Source organism: Trachymyrmex cornetzi, unplaced genomic scaffold (assembly GCF_001594075.2).
Source record: "Trachymyrmex cornetzi isolate Tcor2-1 unplaced genomic scaffold, Tcor1.1 scaffold321, whole genome shotgun sequence".
NCBI classification, from domain to species: Eukaryota; Metazoa; Arthropoda; class Insecta; order Hymenoptera; family Formicidae; genus Trachymyrmex; species Trachymyrmex cornetzi.
The window spans coordinates 652,696-668,432 of NW_017297908.1; the positions used below are offsets into that span (position 1 = coordinate 652,696).

General features: G+C 34.1%; 1 protein-coding gene across 1 annotated transcript in view; it reads left to right on the forward strand.

Annotated features, from left to right (window-relative positions):
- The first annotated feature begins 1,228 nt into the window (after nucleotides 1-1,228).
- Nucleotides 1,229-15,737, forward strand: part of nAChRalpha1 (nicotinic acetylcholine receptor alpha1) — a 93,773-nt gene continuing 79,264 nt past the window's right edge. The window contains exon 1 of the mRNA XM_018509995.1: nucleotides 1,229-1,486. Coding sequence (XP_018365497.1) covers nucleotides 1,229-1,486 — 258 coding nt within the window. The remainder of the gene's footprint in view (nucleotides 1,487-15,737) is intronic.

Consider the following 15,737-nt stretch of genomic DNA (forward strand, 5'->3'; position numbering starts at 1 on the left):
AGCATCCGACCGAGTAAATGTACAACATAAATATGGTAGAGAGCGTCAAGGATCGGTTATATGTTTCGAATAATACAATATTCTTGGTTTATGAATTTAATTTATCTCAGATGTGATCGTGTGCCGAAACGTTCGGACTTTTAAACACAATCAATCTGAGACGCTAATAATAGCGAGCCAAAACGTTCGGCCATTCGCGCACATATATAATCCCCCCCCCCCTAATTTAAATAAAAAACTTTTTTGCGAAAAATATCATCTCAGCCAGAATTCGAACCTGGGACCTTTCGATTTTCTGGGACGAGTGTCTAAAAAATATTTTTTATTGAAATAACTTTTGATCCAGATGATAAATTGTCTCTGATTTTTTATATTACTTTTAAATGCAATTTAAGCTAATCTGTAATTTTTTCAAGTAATTCTTAACATATTGCATTTGCCTTACAATCTGCTTAAGTAACGACTTATTATAAGTTTCATGATATGACCGTCAAACTGTGAAACTTACATTTTAAGCGAAAAGGTCTTTCCATGAATTTGTCGTCGTTCGAGACTTTTTTATGGATCATTTCATAAAAAAGTCATTTACGGTCAGCCTTCAAATTATCGGTGAAAGTTTTTGTTGAAGAAATTTTCCATTCGCTTATAAATCATTTTTGTAAATATTTTTGTTCTCTTTTAGCTCTAAAATGAAACAAGTTTCGTTTTAAGCGAAAAAACTCTAAATCGTTCGCTTTACATTTAAAACGAAGCTTGTTTTGTAGCCGGCACTAGAGCTTTGCTACAATAAAAAATTTTTTATAATAATGAATACATGGTTTGAAATAATAGGTCTGCGTTGCACTAATATTTATACGAATTTTTTTTAATTAAATGTTTAAATAGCATTTGACCGCGCGAAGCGTTATTTCTGCCTCGCTCCGCACGAAACGTTTCATTAGCAGTGTATTTCCTAATTACCGTTGACTTTATTTCTACTCCGTTCGCGGAACGAGCTGCCGCAAAGTCATTGCATTTTATCACGGTTAGAATGTCCTTTAATGTCGCAACATAAAACAGCCGCAGGATAATTGATGCATGCGAGATGGATTCTGGCGTGTACATCAGATAGATAGAGATAGAGTGAGGGAAGAGGAGGGAGGAAGGAGGGATATGAACGAACCCTGTACCGAGGCATGCATTACAAAGGACGTGTAATTTATTGTTAAAGGGGTGGACAAGGCGTACGATGCTTAGGGATGCTTGGACGAACGACGGTGGGAAAGGCTGGTGGCGATGGTGGTCCAGGTTGGGCGGATTGCTGGCGATGGCGGCAGCCATATCCTGTCTCGTTGCCCCGTTTCCGGGCGCCTCGGCCAATCCGGAAGCGAAGCGTCTCTACGATGACCTGCTGTCGAACTACAACCGCCTCATCCGCCCTGTTGGCAACAACAGCGATCGCCTCACTGTCAAAATGGGACTACGCCTCTCCCAGCTCATCGACGTCGTGAGTAGACCCCACTTAACCCATTATCCTATCGCATGTGTATGTGTGTGAATAGCGTTTATACTCTATATAGAGGGCTTGCGTCCCCGGGACGCACGCCAGATATGTAGAGCAAGAGTACTTGGTTGTGAAATAGTCCAACGTGTTTCATCGATTGGGTCGAGCCAGAGGGAAACGATATCGGGCTGTATTGTTTCGTTAACGAAGTCGGCAAAGCATCAGGTATTACCAGTAGTGATGGATTTTAAGTATGAATAAAAGCCGCACTTCATCCTCTTTCTTTCTCTTCGTTTTTTTTTGCGATTTTCGCGTTATTTGAAATTATAAAAATATGAGATTATATTTTAAGTCGTTATGTACACACGCGTGTTATCATGGAAAATATTTCCTCGATTCCAACACTGTGCCTTCGAGAGATATGACAATTTAGAACAAACCTCTTAACTTATAATGTCTGAAATTTAATAGCGTACAATTTTCGTATGAGGTTTTAGTAAAGTATGCTTACATTCATTTCCTAACCGCTCAATTTGTATGATTTGCATCGTACTATGCCACACTATTTTCGCAATATTGACATGTGTGGATGCTGCAGATGCGAAACAATGTAATGCTCGAGGCTCACTTTCAATTACTATTTGGAACATTCCATTTGCGTAAATCAAATTAGAAGTTTCAGTTATCATTGTGCATTGTTAATTAAATTGATCAAACTGTTTACCTCATCTTAATGAGATTTATAATATAGAAAATAAAATATTTTATAATCATTTACTCTTTTTCAATATCTACAGTTTTCTTTTTTTTTATTTATACATTTTAATTATTGCGAAAGATAATTCATTATTATATATATATATATATATATATATACAAAACAAAATACATTTTATTAATAATGTTATTAAAGCTTAATTTATACGATCAAACACAGTTAATAATAAGCTTAAACAATAAAATAAAATAAACTTAAAATCAATTTATTAAAATTGTAACGTGATTACATACTTTATGAAATACTAAAACACTATAGAAATCAACTCATGTCATATAAATATAAAAATTACGATTTGCGATATTCTTTCTAACAGGAGAGGAATTAAGTTGTTAATTCGAATATACTATAACGATCTCACTGAGTAATTTGCTTTGGAAAATCATCACTCTTTTATTACAGACAGATTTTTTATATCAGAACTCGACTTTGATTCTATTTCAATCCGCTCGCATTCAATACACAAAGTGTTCAAAATACGTCGCGACCAATTCGTTCGTGTCGGAAATAAATATAAACTTTCGTATACGTAAATGATCGCAATGACTCGCAAGTCGGTAACGGAATACAATGATTATTTCGTCTACGTATTTGTTCTGCGTTCCTGAGCGTGCGTGAAGAAGAGAACCGATCCAGGAGGAAACCGCTTCCGCCAGTCACCCCAAGACACAAAGTCCTCGCCTTCCTAATAGCAATAAATAGCATCCCTCTAGGCGGGTGGGTACATCCTGCTCGTGCGGGGTCAACTATTCGGTTCCCCTGCCAATGTAAAAGATCTTAGGCCACAACCAGTTCGTTTGCTTCAAGCCTCCAGACCTGGAGGCTCCAGGTCTTCGATATACTCTCTTTTGGACTCTCTTTCTTTGAGAGTTTGTAAATGATCGAAAATCGCAAATAGTGTAAAGTTTCGAATATTCATCTTGACATTTTCGTCCATAATAGGCCTGTTCTTTTTGGCTGAACTTTTGCACCGGTTTATCTTTCTTCTTCTTCTTTCCCCCTGAAGAGAATGGCCTAATGTTATACGTCTATTCGCCTATCTGGAAAGACACTTGTTTGTAACATATGTATGCGCGTGTCTCTCTCTGTGTGTGCGTGTGCGTGCGTGTGTATGTTTATGTGTATGTGTGTGTGTAGAACACGGGTTCTGTGCTAGATGACCGATAACGGTTGTCCGCGTACTTGCGGTGATAAGTTGGATTCCGAGAGTTCCTCTGCCCGGAAACGGAACTAATTTACAAGCGAAGGGATCCATGGCACTCGAACTATTAATTGCCATAATCTGATTGTCAGTAATCAATCGCATCTCGGCGAGGAACGCTCGAAACTAAACATATACGCACGCACACATATACGCGGTGATGCACTTCTCGGTCGATCGATGTGTTAGAATTACGTTGGTTGTCCCCGTTCCCCGCATTGTCTCCCTCGGTTATTACATTCGAGTTACATGCCCGCGACTCGATCTGAATTTCGGCAGTAATTACCTCGATCATGGATCTCTATCGACTAACATGCTTCAGTCTAAACCATAATTAATTTGTTATCGGCTGCTATCGGCGCACCTACTGTCGCACGTTATCGACGTAGGGTTCAGGTCACACGTTCGACGCAATTTTGATACCGATGATTGTTGTAGCTTTCGTCAAAAAGCAATAAGCAGCGCCTATAGACAGTTTCGCGGAATTTTAAAAATGTGCTTGTTATTTAATGAATTAAATTAATTCTGCTAATTTTCGCCAATTAAAAAAAATCATATAATAGTCAACACATACATATACATACACGTTTAAATTTAACTTTATAAAAAATTGGTATGAGATGTTAATCTAAAGTTGCTGCCATTTAATTACACTTAAATTAATTTCTGTCAATTTAAAAAAAATCGTTCAATAGTCACGCTTAAATTTTGAACTTGATCAAATATAATGATATTATACGAGGGTCATTTGAAAAGTTTTGAACCTCAACATGAAAATGACATTATTCGTCAAAACCATTTTGGTATACTACAATTGTACATGTTTTGAAAGATACCCGTGAAAATTGTAGCCATTTTGGACGCTCAGCTGTTGTTTGACAGTCATTTATGCCAGTTGATGTCAATGTTTTTGTTTGATGAAAATCTCTATTTTCGGAGCTAAATTTTGAAGAAACAGGAAAAATCGTTGGAAGCCAGATCTGTTGAATATGGGGAGTGGTCAATCAATTCGGATTTTAATTTGCAAATTTTTGTCATGCCGATATTCGATTTTTTCCATTTTTACAAAAACACTGACATCAACTGGCATAAATGACTGTTAAACAACAACCGAGCGTCCAAAATGACTACAATTTTCACAGGTATTTTTCAAAACATGTATGATTGTAGTACCAAAATGGTTTTGACAAATAATTTTCATGTTGAGGTTCAAAACTACCCTCGTATATAATATTTATACTATATTTTATATTATCATCTCTGTTATTTTTTTAAGATAACGGAATTTATCTATTCAAAGTCTTTATTCAACAAATTAAAAATAGAATTAACATTATTTTAATAAATGTTTCGGATAAAAATATACGACTATCAAGTGATTGAATGTATTTATTTCGTTCCTACACGGAGACAATTTTATATTAAGTTTTAATACAATTTTAAATTACACTTTACTATGTCTTGTATTTTCGATGGACTCTCACAACATGATTCCGACTTAACTTTTACTATGGTAATTCTAATTTTTACCATATAAATAAATAAATTATTTTGTTAAGCCATATTCTAACATGAAAACTGTTAATTTTTACTATGGTACACAAACAAAATTTGCTAGGTATATTTGATTTTGTAATAAAAAATGTTTAGTATGAAAAAATGTAAAAATTACGTTACATTATTGTTTTTAAAAAAATAACTACACCATTTAAACTTATAATTTACATGAAGATCACAGCTACTACCACATTATAGTAATTTTAAATATAAAATTTTCTCCGTGTGAAGGCACTTCCCTCTTGGAGAGAACAGTCATATTCACCACTAAGTCGTTTAAAATCGCAAAATTAAATACTCTGACTATGCAAAACAATTCTCTGATTTATGCGCTACTATTTCCACCACATTATAGTAATTTTAAATATAAAATTTTCTCCGTGTGAAGGCACTTCCCTCTTGGAGCGAATTTACCCCTAAGTAAATATGACTGTTCGCTCCAAGAGGGAAGTGTCTTAAGGGTTGCAGCGCAAAAATTCAAAATGGTTGGAAATAATAGCGCATAAATCAGAAAATTGTTTTGCAAAGCTATTTATGCGCTACTATTTTTATGCATTTTTGATTTTTGCGCTGCAACCCTGCACGGAGAAAATTTTATATTAAGTTTTAATACAATTTTAAATTACACTTTACTAAGTTGTATTTTCGATGGACTCTCACAACATGATTCCGACTTAACTTTTACTATGTAATACTAATTTTTATCACATAAATAAAGTAATTATTTTGTTTAGCCGTATTCTAACATGAAAACAGTTAATTTTTACTATGATACGTAAACAAAATATGCCGGGTATATTTGATTTTGTAATAAAAAATTTTTACTATGAGAAAGTGTAAAAATTACGTTATATTATTGTTTTTAAAAAAATAGCTATAGCATTTAAACTTATAATTTACATGAAGACTGCAGCTGCTACCACATTATAGTAATTTTAAATATAAAATTTCTCCGTGTATGGTTATATATTTTATCGTTTAAACATCAAGTAAAACTTTCAACATTCTCAAAAGCTTTAATACTTACCTGCAATATTAAACGAAAGCTTGTGTAATTCCGCTTTTTGAAATCTCGTTATCGTTGCGCGAATGCAATAATTATCGAACGCGAAATCGCTCGTTTGGTTTATAACGGTTGCCCGTCTACAATGTTTATGATTCACTCAAAACTATCGCGCTCGGTTGTGGTGCATGTAACTTTTCACCGATTGAAAATCCCGTTGCGAAGCTAGTAAATAGTGATTACTGCGGCGGTACGTGCAACGAACTCATTCACTGTACATACACACGTTCGTAGAATTTACGAAACATTCGCTCTGGTTGATCGGATTTCACTAGCGTAGATAGTGGGAAAAGTAACGAACGTGGACTTTGGGGATCGCGTTATCTAAAGTAGTTGCAATACTGGAAGCCGATACTTGATTGATATTTGATCGATACTTACATCGGATATCACACGTTTTCTGTCTCATGTAACGACACTTGCCATGCGACGGCCAACATTCCTTTTCACGCCAGCGGCTCGACAAAAGCTGCAAAATTCGATCGATAGTCGGAGGCTAACTGGCCGATTGTTTCTTCACATAAGTGGCTGTACCAGTTTACCGCGAGTGAGAGAAACAGGAGTATGCAGTGAAGAGAGGAAGTGAAAGCATTCATTTAATTGTCAGAGTCACACCTCAACACTCTAACGATGTCGACTAACAATGGGTACTTCGCATTGGCATTTTAGACATACACTTGATGTACATCTGCAGTCAGTTATATTTTCTTATGATCGTTATCGAAATCATTAGTCGTCGCGTACGTAAGAATGTGCTTCATCAAAGTGAAAAATACAATAATTCATGATGCAACTCCGACGAGAGGAAAATATAAGGGAAAGTAAAGCTCTTTTGTACAAGAAGCAAGTAAATTGATGAAATTTTTTGCTGATCAAAAATAATGTGTTTATTATTATCTTTATATATCAAAGCTTGTGTTTATTTATTGACTTGACAAATTTGTTTTACTCACAATCGTAGAATTTATTTATACGGAATTGCGTGTCCCCTCATTATGATACAGAAAAAGAGAGTATTCACAATAGATAAAAAAAAACTTTATTTTGAATAAGTAAACGTTAATTAGCAATTTATCAATAAAAAATAGATTGATTTTTTAAAATCATTTTATCTAATAAAGTACGTAATAAATAAATGTTTTAAAATTACACTGAAGTCATAAATTCTGTGCAACAATTATGACTGTAACGATCCAACAATTAATACTTTTAATACGTTCTTTTAAAACAAATACTTTTTGCACTCACTGTATCTTCATCAAGTAAGAATTCATCTTAGGTGTCGTGTAGAATAGGAGTGTAAACTAAGTTTACTCAGATGGATGACGGCGCGAATACATTAATCGATAGTTGAAAGTAGCAAGAGATCGGTCGTAACAGAATGGCAATCCCAGCGGGCTCATAGAGGACCAATTCCCCGCGGTGTCCAACTATTATTTACACGGCCTCCTTTTCAAGGTAATCACCTTCTTGAAATTGCAGTTCTCCAGAGCATCTCTTCTCTCTGCTCTCTGTCTTTGATTCGAGGTAGAGCTGCGATTCGGTTCTACGAGGATTTACGAGCGGCAACAGCAGGCAGCAAGATTGACTTTTATTTCTACGGCTGCGGCTCGAGATCATACGGGCTCCATGTACTTGCTCCTTTTTCTTTTTCTTTATTGCGAAAGGATTTCGTTGTTATGCGAAACGTGAAGAATCGTGAGAACGCTAACTCGAGAGCCTTTTACTCGGCAGACTCTGGTAAATTACGCTTCGATCGTTCCGCATTATGTGGCTGCAAGTAACCGCTGTTATTAAATCAATACCTCGTACGAAAAATGGCGCTTCTTAGCTCTGAAGTAAAAAGACAAATGTATCTTACATCCGTACGTACAAACATCTTTGTGTTTTTCTTTTTAGAGTTCTTCTTACACAGCACTTCTTCTTAATCTCTTTTGTTCTTTCTTTCTTATCTGTTTTTAAGTTCCCGCGTACATATTTTCTGTATTTGTCGTGTATAGAGATGTAAAAAAATGGTATTTTTGACTTCGGAAAAAAGTATCAAGTAAAAAACGGTATTTTTGACCAAATCACATAAAATTTATGAAAAAACATAAAATTCATGTTAAATATGTAGAAGAAGAAGTAGGATTCATTTTTTTTGTTATTTCGATACTTTTTAATACTTTTGTTATTTCGATACTTTTTAATACTTTTGTCTTTATAATTTTATATTGAAGCGGAAATATGTATTATTGGCTGTTGCAATTCTTGCAGATGAGTTGATAATAGGTTAATATAGGTCTGTTGTTTGCGTTGCTTGCATTCTTTGCATTCAGCATTTGTGCTTTCTTTTTTTTCAACTTTAGTGCAAAAATTTTGGGGGATTTCAAGCAATGCGACAGATCGAAATGAACCTAAAAAAAATATCCGAGTAAAAAACTGTCAAAGCCGAAGGAAAACAACCATTAATTACCGAGTTTTTTTACCCTAAAATTCTAATATTTTTCCGTCGTTTACATCCGTAGTCGTGTAACATCTCGGTTCGACGTGTACACTTCAAGCTTGAAATTGTTGTGGTATCTTCTAATGGCGAGCTCATTATAGATTCCATAACTGTCAACTGCGATTGTTTCGGTTGCGATCGAAATGCATTGCGTCAGCGTCGCCAAATTCTCCCGCGAAATAGCAAAATTTCCATTGAACTGTCATTCGTTACACGCTCGATTGCATCGATCTACCAATTTTGATCGTCGAGCAAACGTTCAAGCAGCATACTGCGATAGGTGTATAATCGGAGTGAAACGGATGATTGCGCCGCAAGTGAACGAGGGCGACACGAGGGCGAGACGGTGTCGGTCGATGATAAGGGTTCATTTGCGGTGCCGCGAACTCATGCGCCTTTAACGACCCTCCAGGTATCGACTTTTCATTTCTTCCAATTAAACACGAATGCTCCGAATGTTCCAACGGAAACCGAAGCGCACGTCCGTCGTTTTGAAATTCTGGCGCGCGTGCTTCTCCTTCAAGCACTTCGTCTGAACGAACATGAGATTCATGACGGGCATGACTGATTATTATCATTATGGATTATCATTATTATTCCCTTAGAAAGTGTGCTTACCTTCGCTACTTGAGACCTGTCACTTTTCTCTCGGAAAGATATGTTGCTCACCAAGCATTTCTTTCATGCGGTTTTTACACTAATTTACCTCGAAATTTGAGATTTTTAATAATGTTAATATTTTATACTTTATCCTAAAAATACATAATAATATACACTTAATAATATACATATAAAGTATTATAATATATGTATAATACTTTATATTGTATATTATCCTGAAATATTTGTACGAAATCAGTAGGTACATTATAAATATAAACTATTTAATGTTACATGTGTCTAAATTTTTTTCACGTAAAATCAATATATTATTCTATTTATCATCCCATAAAAATCTATATTTTGAGAATATATATTTTTATACCCGTTAACTTTAAATATTAAATTTTCACATAACACGTGACATAATGAAATTTGCAAAAATGTTATTTTATCTTCTGTAAAGTCGGTAAATATATCAATTAGATAAAATACATGCAAAATCATTTTATTAATTTAGAATACACAGATTTTATATGATCGTTAATCAATGTCCGACTTAATGTAGTTAATTCATTGATACAATAACTGGATTCATTTATATAACTATATATATATATATATTCATTCTTGCAATGAATTCTATATAATAGTAATAGTTTTATAACCTAAATCATTATGAAAATTCATTGAACCAATTTTCATTAATTCGATGAATATTTTATTGTATTTACATACAGTTTTGGTTCAGTGTACTATATATTATTTCAATATCAGGTATAATAATAATAATGTTAATAAAAAAAAGGTATGAAATTGAGTATTTTGCAATCGGTATACTTTTCAACGCTAATTGCGGATCTCGAAAACAATGAGGTACTATATATTGACAATTGTAAATAAAATTCAATTTACATACCTATAATTACAAAACAATCATTGCTAGTTGATTAAAGGTGTAACGTTTGTTTAGCCAAATGCAATTTCATGTATATTGGCTCAAATTTGTGCAACGTGTCACGTTGAGAATTGTTATCTTCAGCACAATACAGATAGTAACTAAAATGTCCTTTATCGCGTCCATGTAAAGTGAACGTTTTTGTGAATAGCCGTTGATTAACACCTCAAACGAATTAGGTGAAGTGAGGAAAACGAAGCGGTGCAATGCTCTTCTCTTTCGCGTTCGCGCTCCTGTTTCACGAGCGTGTCAATTAAGGTGACTCATTTTACGTAATCAGAGATTACAAATTCGCTTTTCTCGGGTTTCTCTTTTCTACCGAGTGCGGCGAAATAAATCTCGTCATCTTGAAAGGAGAACATCCGCGGCGAAGTTGGTCCTTAAAGGTTGTGTTACACAGATCGCGTTGCTTCGTCGTTACCAACCATTGCACGATAACGAAGATACATTTTTGCTCGTTAAATTGAAGATGCTGCGGAAGAGAAACCTTTTTTTTTTATTAATGATTCGATATTTCATCCTCCCGCGGGAGGTTTTTGCCGCTTCGCGGTGACGTTCAGAAACCGCTGAATTGGCATGTTACTGAACTCTGTATGGATATAATGTTATACTTACTACCAATTATTACGACCAAATCGAGGTGTATAATACATTATTATAGTGAGGTTTTTGAGCTCGATAATAAATGAGGCAATATTTTACCTTAATAGCTTAAGGAAAGTACGTTCAAGTAAATTTTTCATGTTTATCTTCCTACTTGGTAGAGAAAGATGACCAAAAGATTATATGAAGAAATTAGAAAATGATAAACTACTGGTGTTTATCTCTCTCCATTGCACATTTTAAAAAATATCTGTTTAAATTTCTGGTCGAGATGATTAACTTAGTTTCTGAGATTCTAAAGGTATCCGAGTAAATCAATTATACCTAAATGCTTCTAATTATATTAAATATAAGTTTCTAATATTATTAAATGTTAAATGAGTACGCCATTTTCAAAAGTAGTTATCTCTATTTGAAGTTTTTTTAAATGTCAATAAATAGAAATACTATTTCTATTTATTAAAATACGATGTACTTAACTGCTTTTGCAACTAAAGAAAGAATTTAATTCATTTTAGAACTGAAATATTGATATATAAATGTTAAATCATAAAGTAAGTTATCCTATACAATTTTTATTATATATATAAGTACGATTTTAACGCATTTTCATTAACCTACTAAAAAATCCTAATAAAAAAAGTTATATACGATATTACAAATCACTACATATAATTATTTATTGAAGAATGGAATGTTTTTTTTCCTTTTTTATGTTTATGTCAAATTCGAATAAAAATAAAGTATTAAACACAAAAAAAATTAGTAAAACGTGTGTCATACAAAAATAATAATAAATAACAATAAAAAAATAGTAAAGTACAGAGTAGGGGTTTCATTTCTTTTTATATAACGTTACCTATTTTCTTTCTTTTAATTTTGTAGGGTTTGTAACTGTTTCTGTGTAGTTTAAAATGTTCAATTCGTAACCAAGGCTAAGAAATTCAAAAGTTTCAATATCTCTTTTAAAAAAATTTTTGAATGTAACGGCTTTTGTATTTTGGCTACTCAAATATAAATACAATATATTGAGTAATAACTGTATTAAATGAATGTAATTTTTTAGAGAGGGGGAGGGAGAGAGAGAGAGAAAGAGAGAGAAAGCAGATTGTGGTTATGCTTTGAGCGAGATTGAACAGGTCCATTTACATGTCCAGATAAATCCGCTTTTCGTTGTACCAAATGTTCGAAGTCGATACATTTTCAATTACCATGTCGCGCCGTGCCTGCCCCTCGTCTATGAAATTGATGACTTCGGCGAGGTAGAATCATTGATCCCGACGAATAATCGTTTTCGTCCTTGTTTCCGGCGACCACCGGAGTAATTAAGTCTCCTATGGTTTTCGCAGGCCATCGATTCGGTTTCCAATTGCTGTGACTACCACCAAAGAAACTTGCCACTGCTTTCGGCGAAAAATGGCTCGTCTCTCACCGCAAGTGAGAGGCGAGCCTCGTTTCCCGCAGTTACCCGGAACAATGAAAATTGGTTAGCCCATTTTCTAGGACATTCGGCGCGCCTTTCCTATCGATTCATTCAATTGCACGCGAATAACGCTGCTGGCTAATCACAGTTCATGATCATCAGACAGTGCGCAAAAATTTGTTTCTTTCATTTTTTTCAGTCATTTCATTAAATTATTTAATTGACATTATTAAAATTATTAGATATCTATGTATATGTATTATTTAATAGCATATAAGATTAAGTTTGCAAAATTTATTTTTTGCTACAGGCTTAAAAGAAAGATAAAGAATGAAATTTGCTATTTAAAAATTATTTTACATTAATTTTTATTAAGTATATACATTGTATCATTATAATTCACAAACGTTTGAAAATTATTTAAAAAATGAGAAGATATTTTCTCAATTAAATGAATCTCAATGTTAATTAATTTTTCGATACATTTTAAACTTGTATTAGCGTGAAAACATTATTGAGATAGAATATCGCTTATACTTAATATATATAACAATCCATGCAAATGCAAATGCACATTGTAAATAATAATGCATTTTGGACAATACAATGTACAATCACATACGAACGTTTAGCTCAGCAAGTAATCGTTTTCTCCTTCATTACCGGCTGCCCGTGGCGATTAAATTTCTCTTAATTTTCACAGACCACTGATCTCCTCGTAATTCTAATAATTAAGCTCTCCGTTTCTGCGATTTCCAGTCGGGCGGACATTCAATAATGCGTTTCAATGGACGACGTGACTAATCTGACAAGCACTGCCACCGAATTCACGTGCTATTTTCGTTATATCTATTTTATCGCCGCAGGGATTCATTTGTGACAGTCTATAGAACGACGTTTTATTAAAATACAGGATATCTTGAACTTTGACGAAAAATAGTGTTTGTATAGTAATTGTAACAAGTGATATAAAGCCTATTTTACAATCGCGTAAGTGTAGTTATAAGTGGTTGTAATCATAAAAATTAACCAATCACAGTCGAATATTCTTCTCGTATTCGGCTGTGATTGGTGAATTTTTATTATACAATTACAACTACGTATACGCAATTGTAGAATATGCTTAATATATAAATATTTTGAATATTATTGTATAATACTTTTTACATTTCTCTATTACCTATACTTTTCTTTTGGAAATTACTAATACTTGATGCAGTAGCAATGCCTAAACTTGCTTTTCACAGTATGCAATCGGATCGTCATGAATATAATATGCTATAAATAACATTATACATCTTTGTGTCTGAAATTAGTGACATTGTTGATTGGCACAATTACATGATAGCGCTAGGTTTAATATTACTAGTAACTGAGTTTTCTCTGTAATGATATACATGCCATTATGTTAATAATACTGACAGTTCGACTTTAAACTTCTAGAAATCCAATTTGTTCGTCGAACGCATTTAATCGAAATAACTGAAGCATGATATCGGAACGGGATGTAGTAGCGAAGATGATTGAATTGTAAGGGGATCGTATCGCATTTGAATCACGGATTTGAAGGAAAAGGAACGCCCTTGTCATTATATGTTTCCTTGATTATCCGGGGAGAAATTCTACTTGTTTGTTTTGTGTATTCTCGAAATGAAATTAATATACTGATTAAATAACTGCAGTTGCTGGATTGCGGCTGAATAAGAGTAATAGCAGACAGAGAATGATTTACGTGTTAATTAAGAATCAATAATGGCAAATAAGCCGAGCAAACGAGAGTAATAGCGTGGTTACCGGTACGCAAGTAAAAAAGCAATTTTTTACTTCGAATCCTTCGAATGTACTTTCGTACTTTTTATGGTTTAATTAAGAATGTTAATATCTAGGTCTATTGATATCGAAGGCTGATGTTAAAAACGGTTCCTCGATAGATAAGCTTCTTATATGTGCGCCCGATGTCCTATTTTCTAATAATGAAATTAGGAACGTTCTCAGGCTTTGCCGCGACGTCTTACGTCACCAGTTTAGTAGGAAATCCACTTTACTTCTTGTCACGTCATATTACATTAAGATTTGCGCCTTGGCTGTAGCTACTATTTGCAAGAATAGGTAAATTGCGTCGTTCGTTAATAGAATCTCACTGAAAGCTCGACTGATATTCAAAACAAATATATAAAAAAGGTCTTCGAAAGAAGGCAAGGAAATAAGATGTGAATTGTATCTCTATAATTTTTCGGGTCGAGCTTTGCAGCTCTACAGCACCAGTTGCATTGTGTTAAAACTAGAAATAATAATAATCTTTTATGTTCGTTTCTACCAATGTACGAGGGTGTATCAAATATAAACGAGAATTTCTTATTTATTGAAGAAGATTTGAAGACGATTCCAGTATAAAGGAATTCCTACGCAATTAGCTACAGACACAACCTACTACTTTTAATGAAAACGATATCGCTAAACTGCCTATCCGTTGGCAAAAATATATTAATGTAGCAGGGAACTATGTAGAAAAATAATTTGATTTCTTTATATTTTTATTCTCGTCTAATAAATAATAAAAAAAATCTCGTTTACATTTTATCCACCCTCGTAGATTAATTTTAATTTCCGTATACTTTTTATATCTTCTTCTGATTCTAAGAATTAGAAAACGGTAAGGAGTAAATGAAGATTAAAGTTAATCTGTATTGATAGAAATAGGTCTTATCCAACATCTTAGTATGTGATAAAGGATATTAAAAAGAGACCGATTTTGCCCAAAAATAAAGAAAAGTATATCTTTGTAAATTTTTTACTTTCTGGATACAATAAAGTTATTAAAAAATTTGTGACATTTGAAGAACACCTCGAAAATTTCACAAGAATATATTGAAATTTGAATAAATATATCAGGTTTATGCTTAATTTTTTTAAATATTTCCTATCTGCTCTGAACTTTTTATTAATATTGTCACATTCAGGAGGTCAATATTAAAAACACTTTTACTTACACCTTTTTGGGGAAGAAATCGGTTTCTTTTTAACATCCTCTTTTTGGTTGATATTTTCATATGTATCTCTTCTCATCTAGCACGTCTAACACATTGTAACATTGATTTTGGAATATCTGCTTTTATTGCGATATTATTTATGCGTTATTTCCATGAACAAAGCCAACGAGCAACGGTTATCGGTAACGCCGCTATGCTCGAGATCAAGTCGTTTATTACAATGTCGCAGGAGGTGGATACGACGCGAGATTCGTGTTTAAGGACGAAAGCCAATTTGCGTGGAGCAAGATGGCACGTAAAATCTGGCGATGCGCTCTCACGAAACGACCACCGTGCTAACGATTGCGGTGCTGAGCGAGAATGGTCGCTAAAATTGAAAACTGTCTTGTTGGTCACGTAACGTGAGATCGTCCACCTCTGTAATTCCAGCGGCTACACTGCAGGTTCCTGTTTGCGGATGAAACGCGCCGCGTGCGCTCACTCAAATTCAGTTTTGAAAAGCTCGCGGTAGATGCGCGAGCGTCGAACTCCTAGTTAAAGCAACGGGGAACCTAATTACCCCAGGTATCTCGTAACAAGCGGGTAAAGGGGATTAC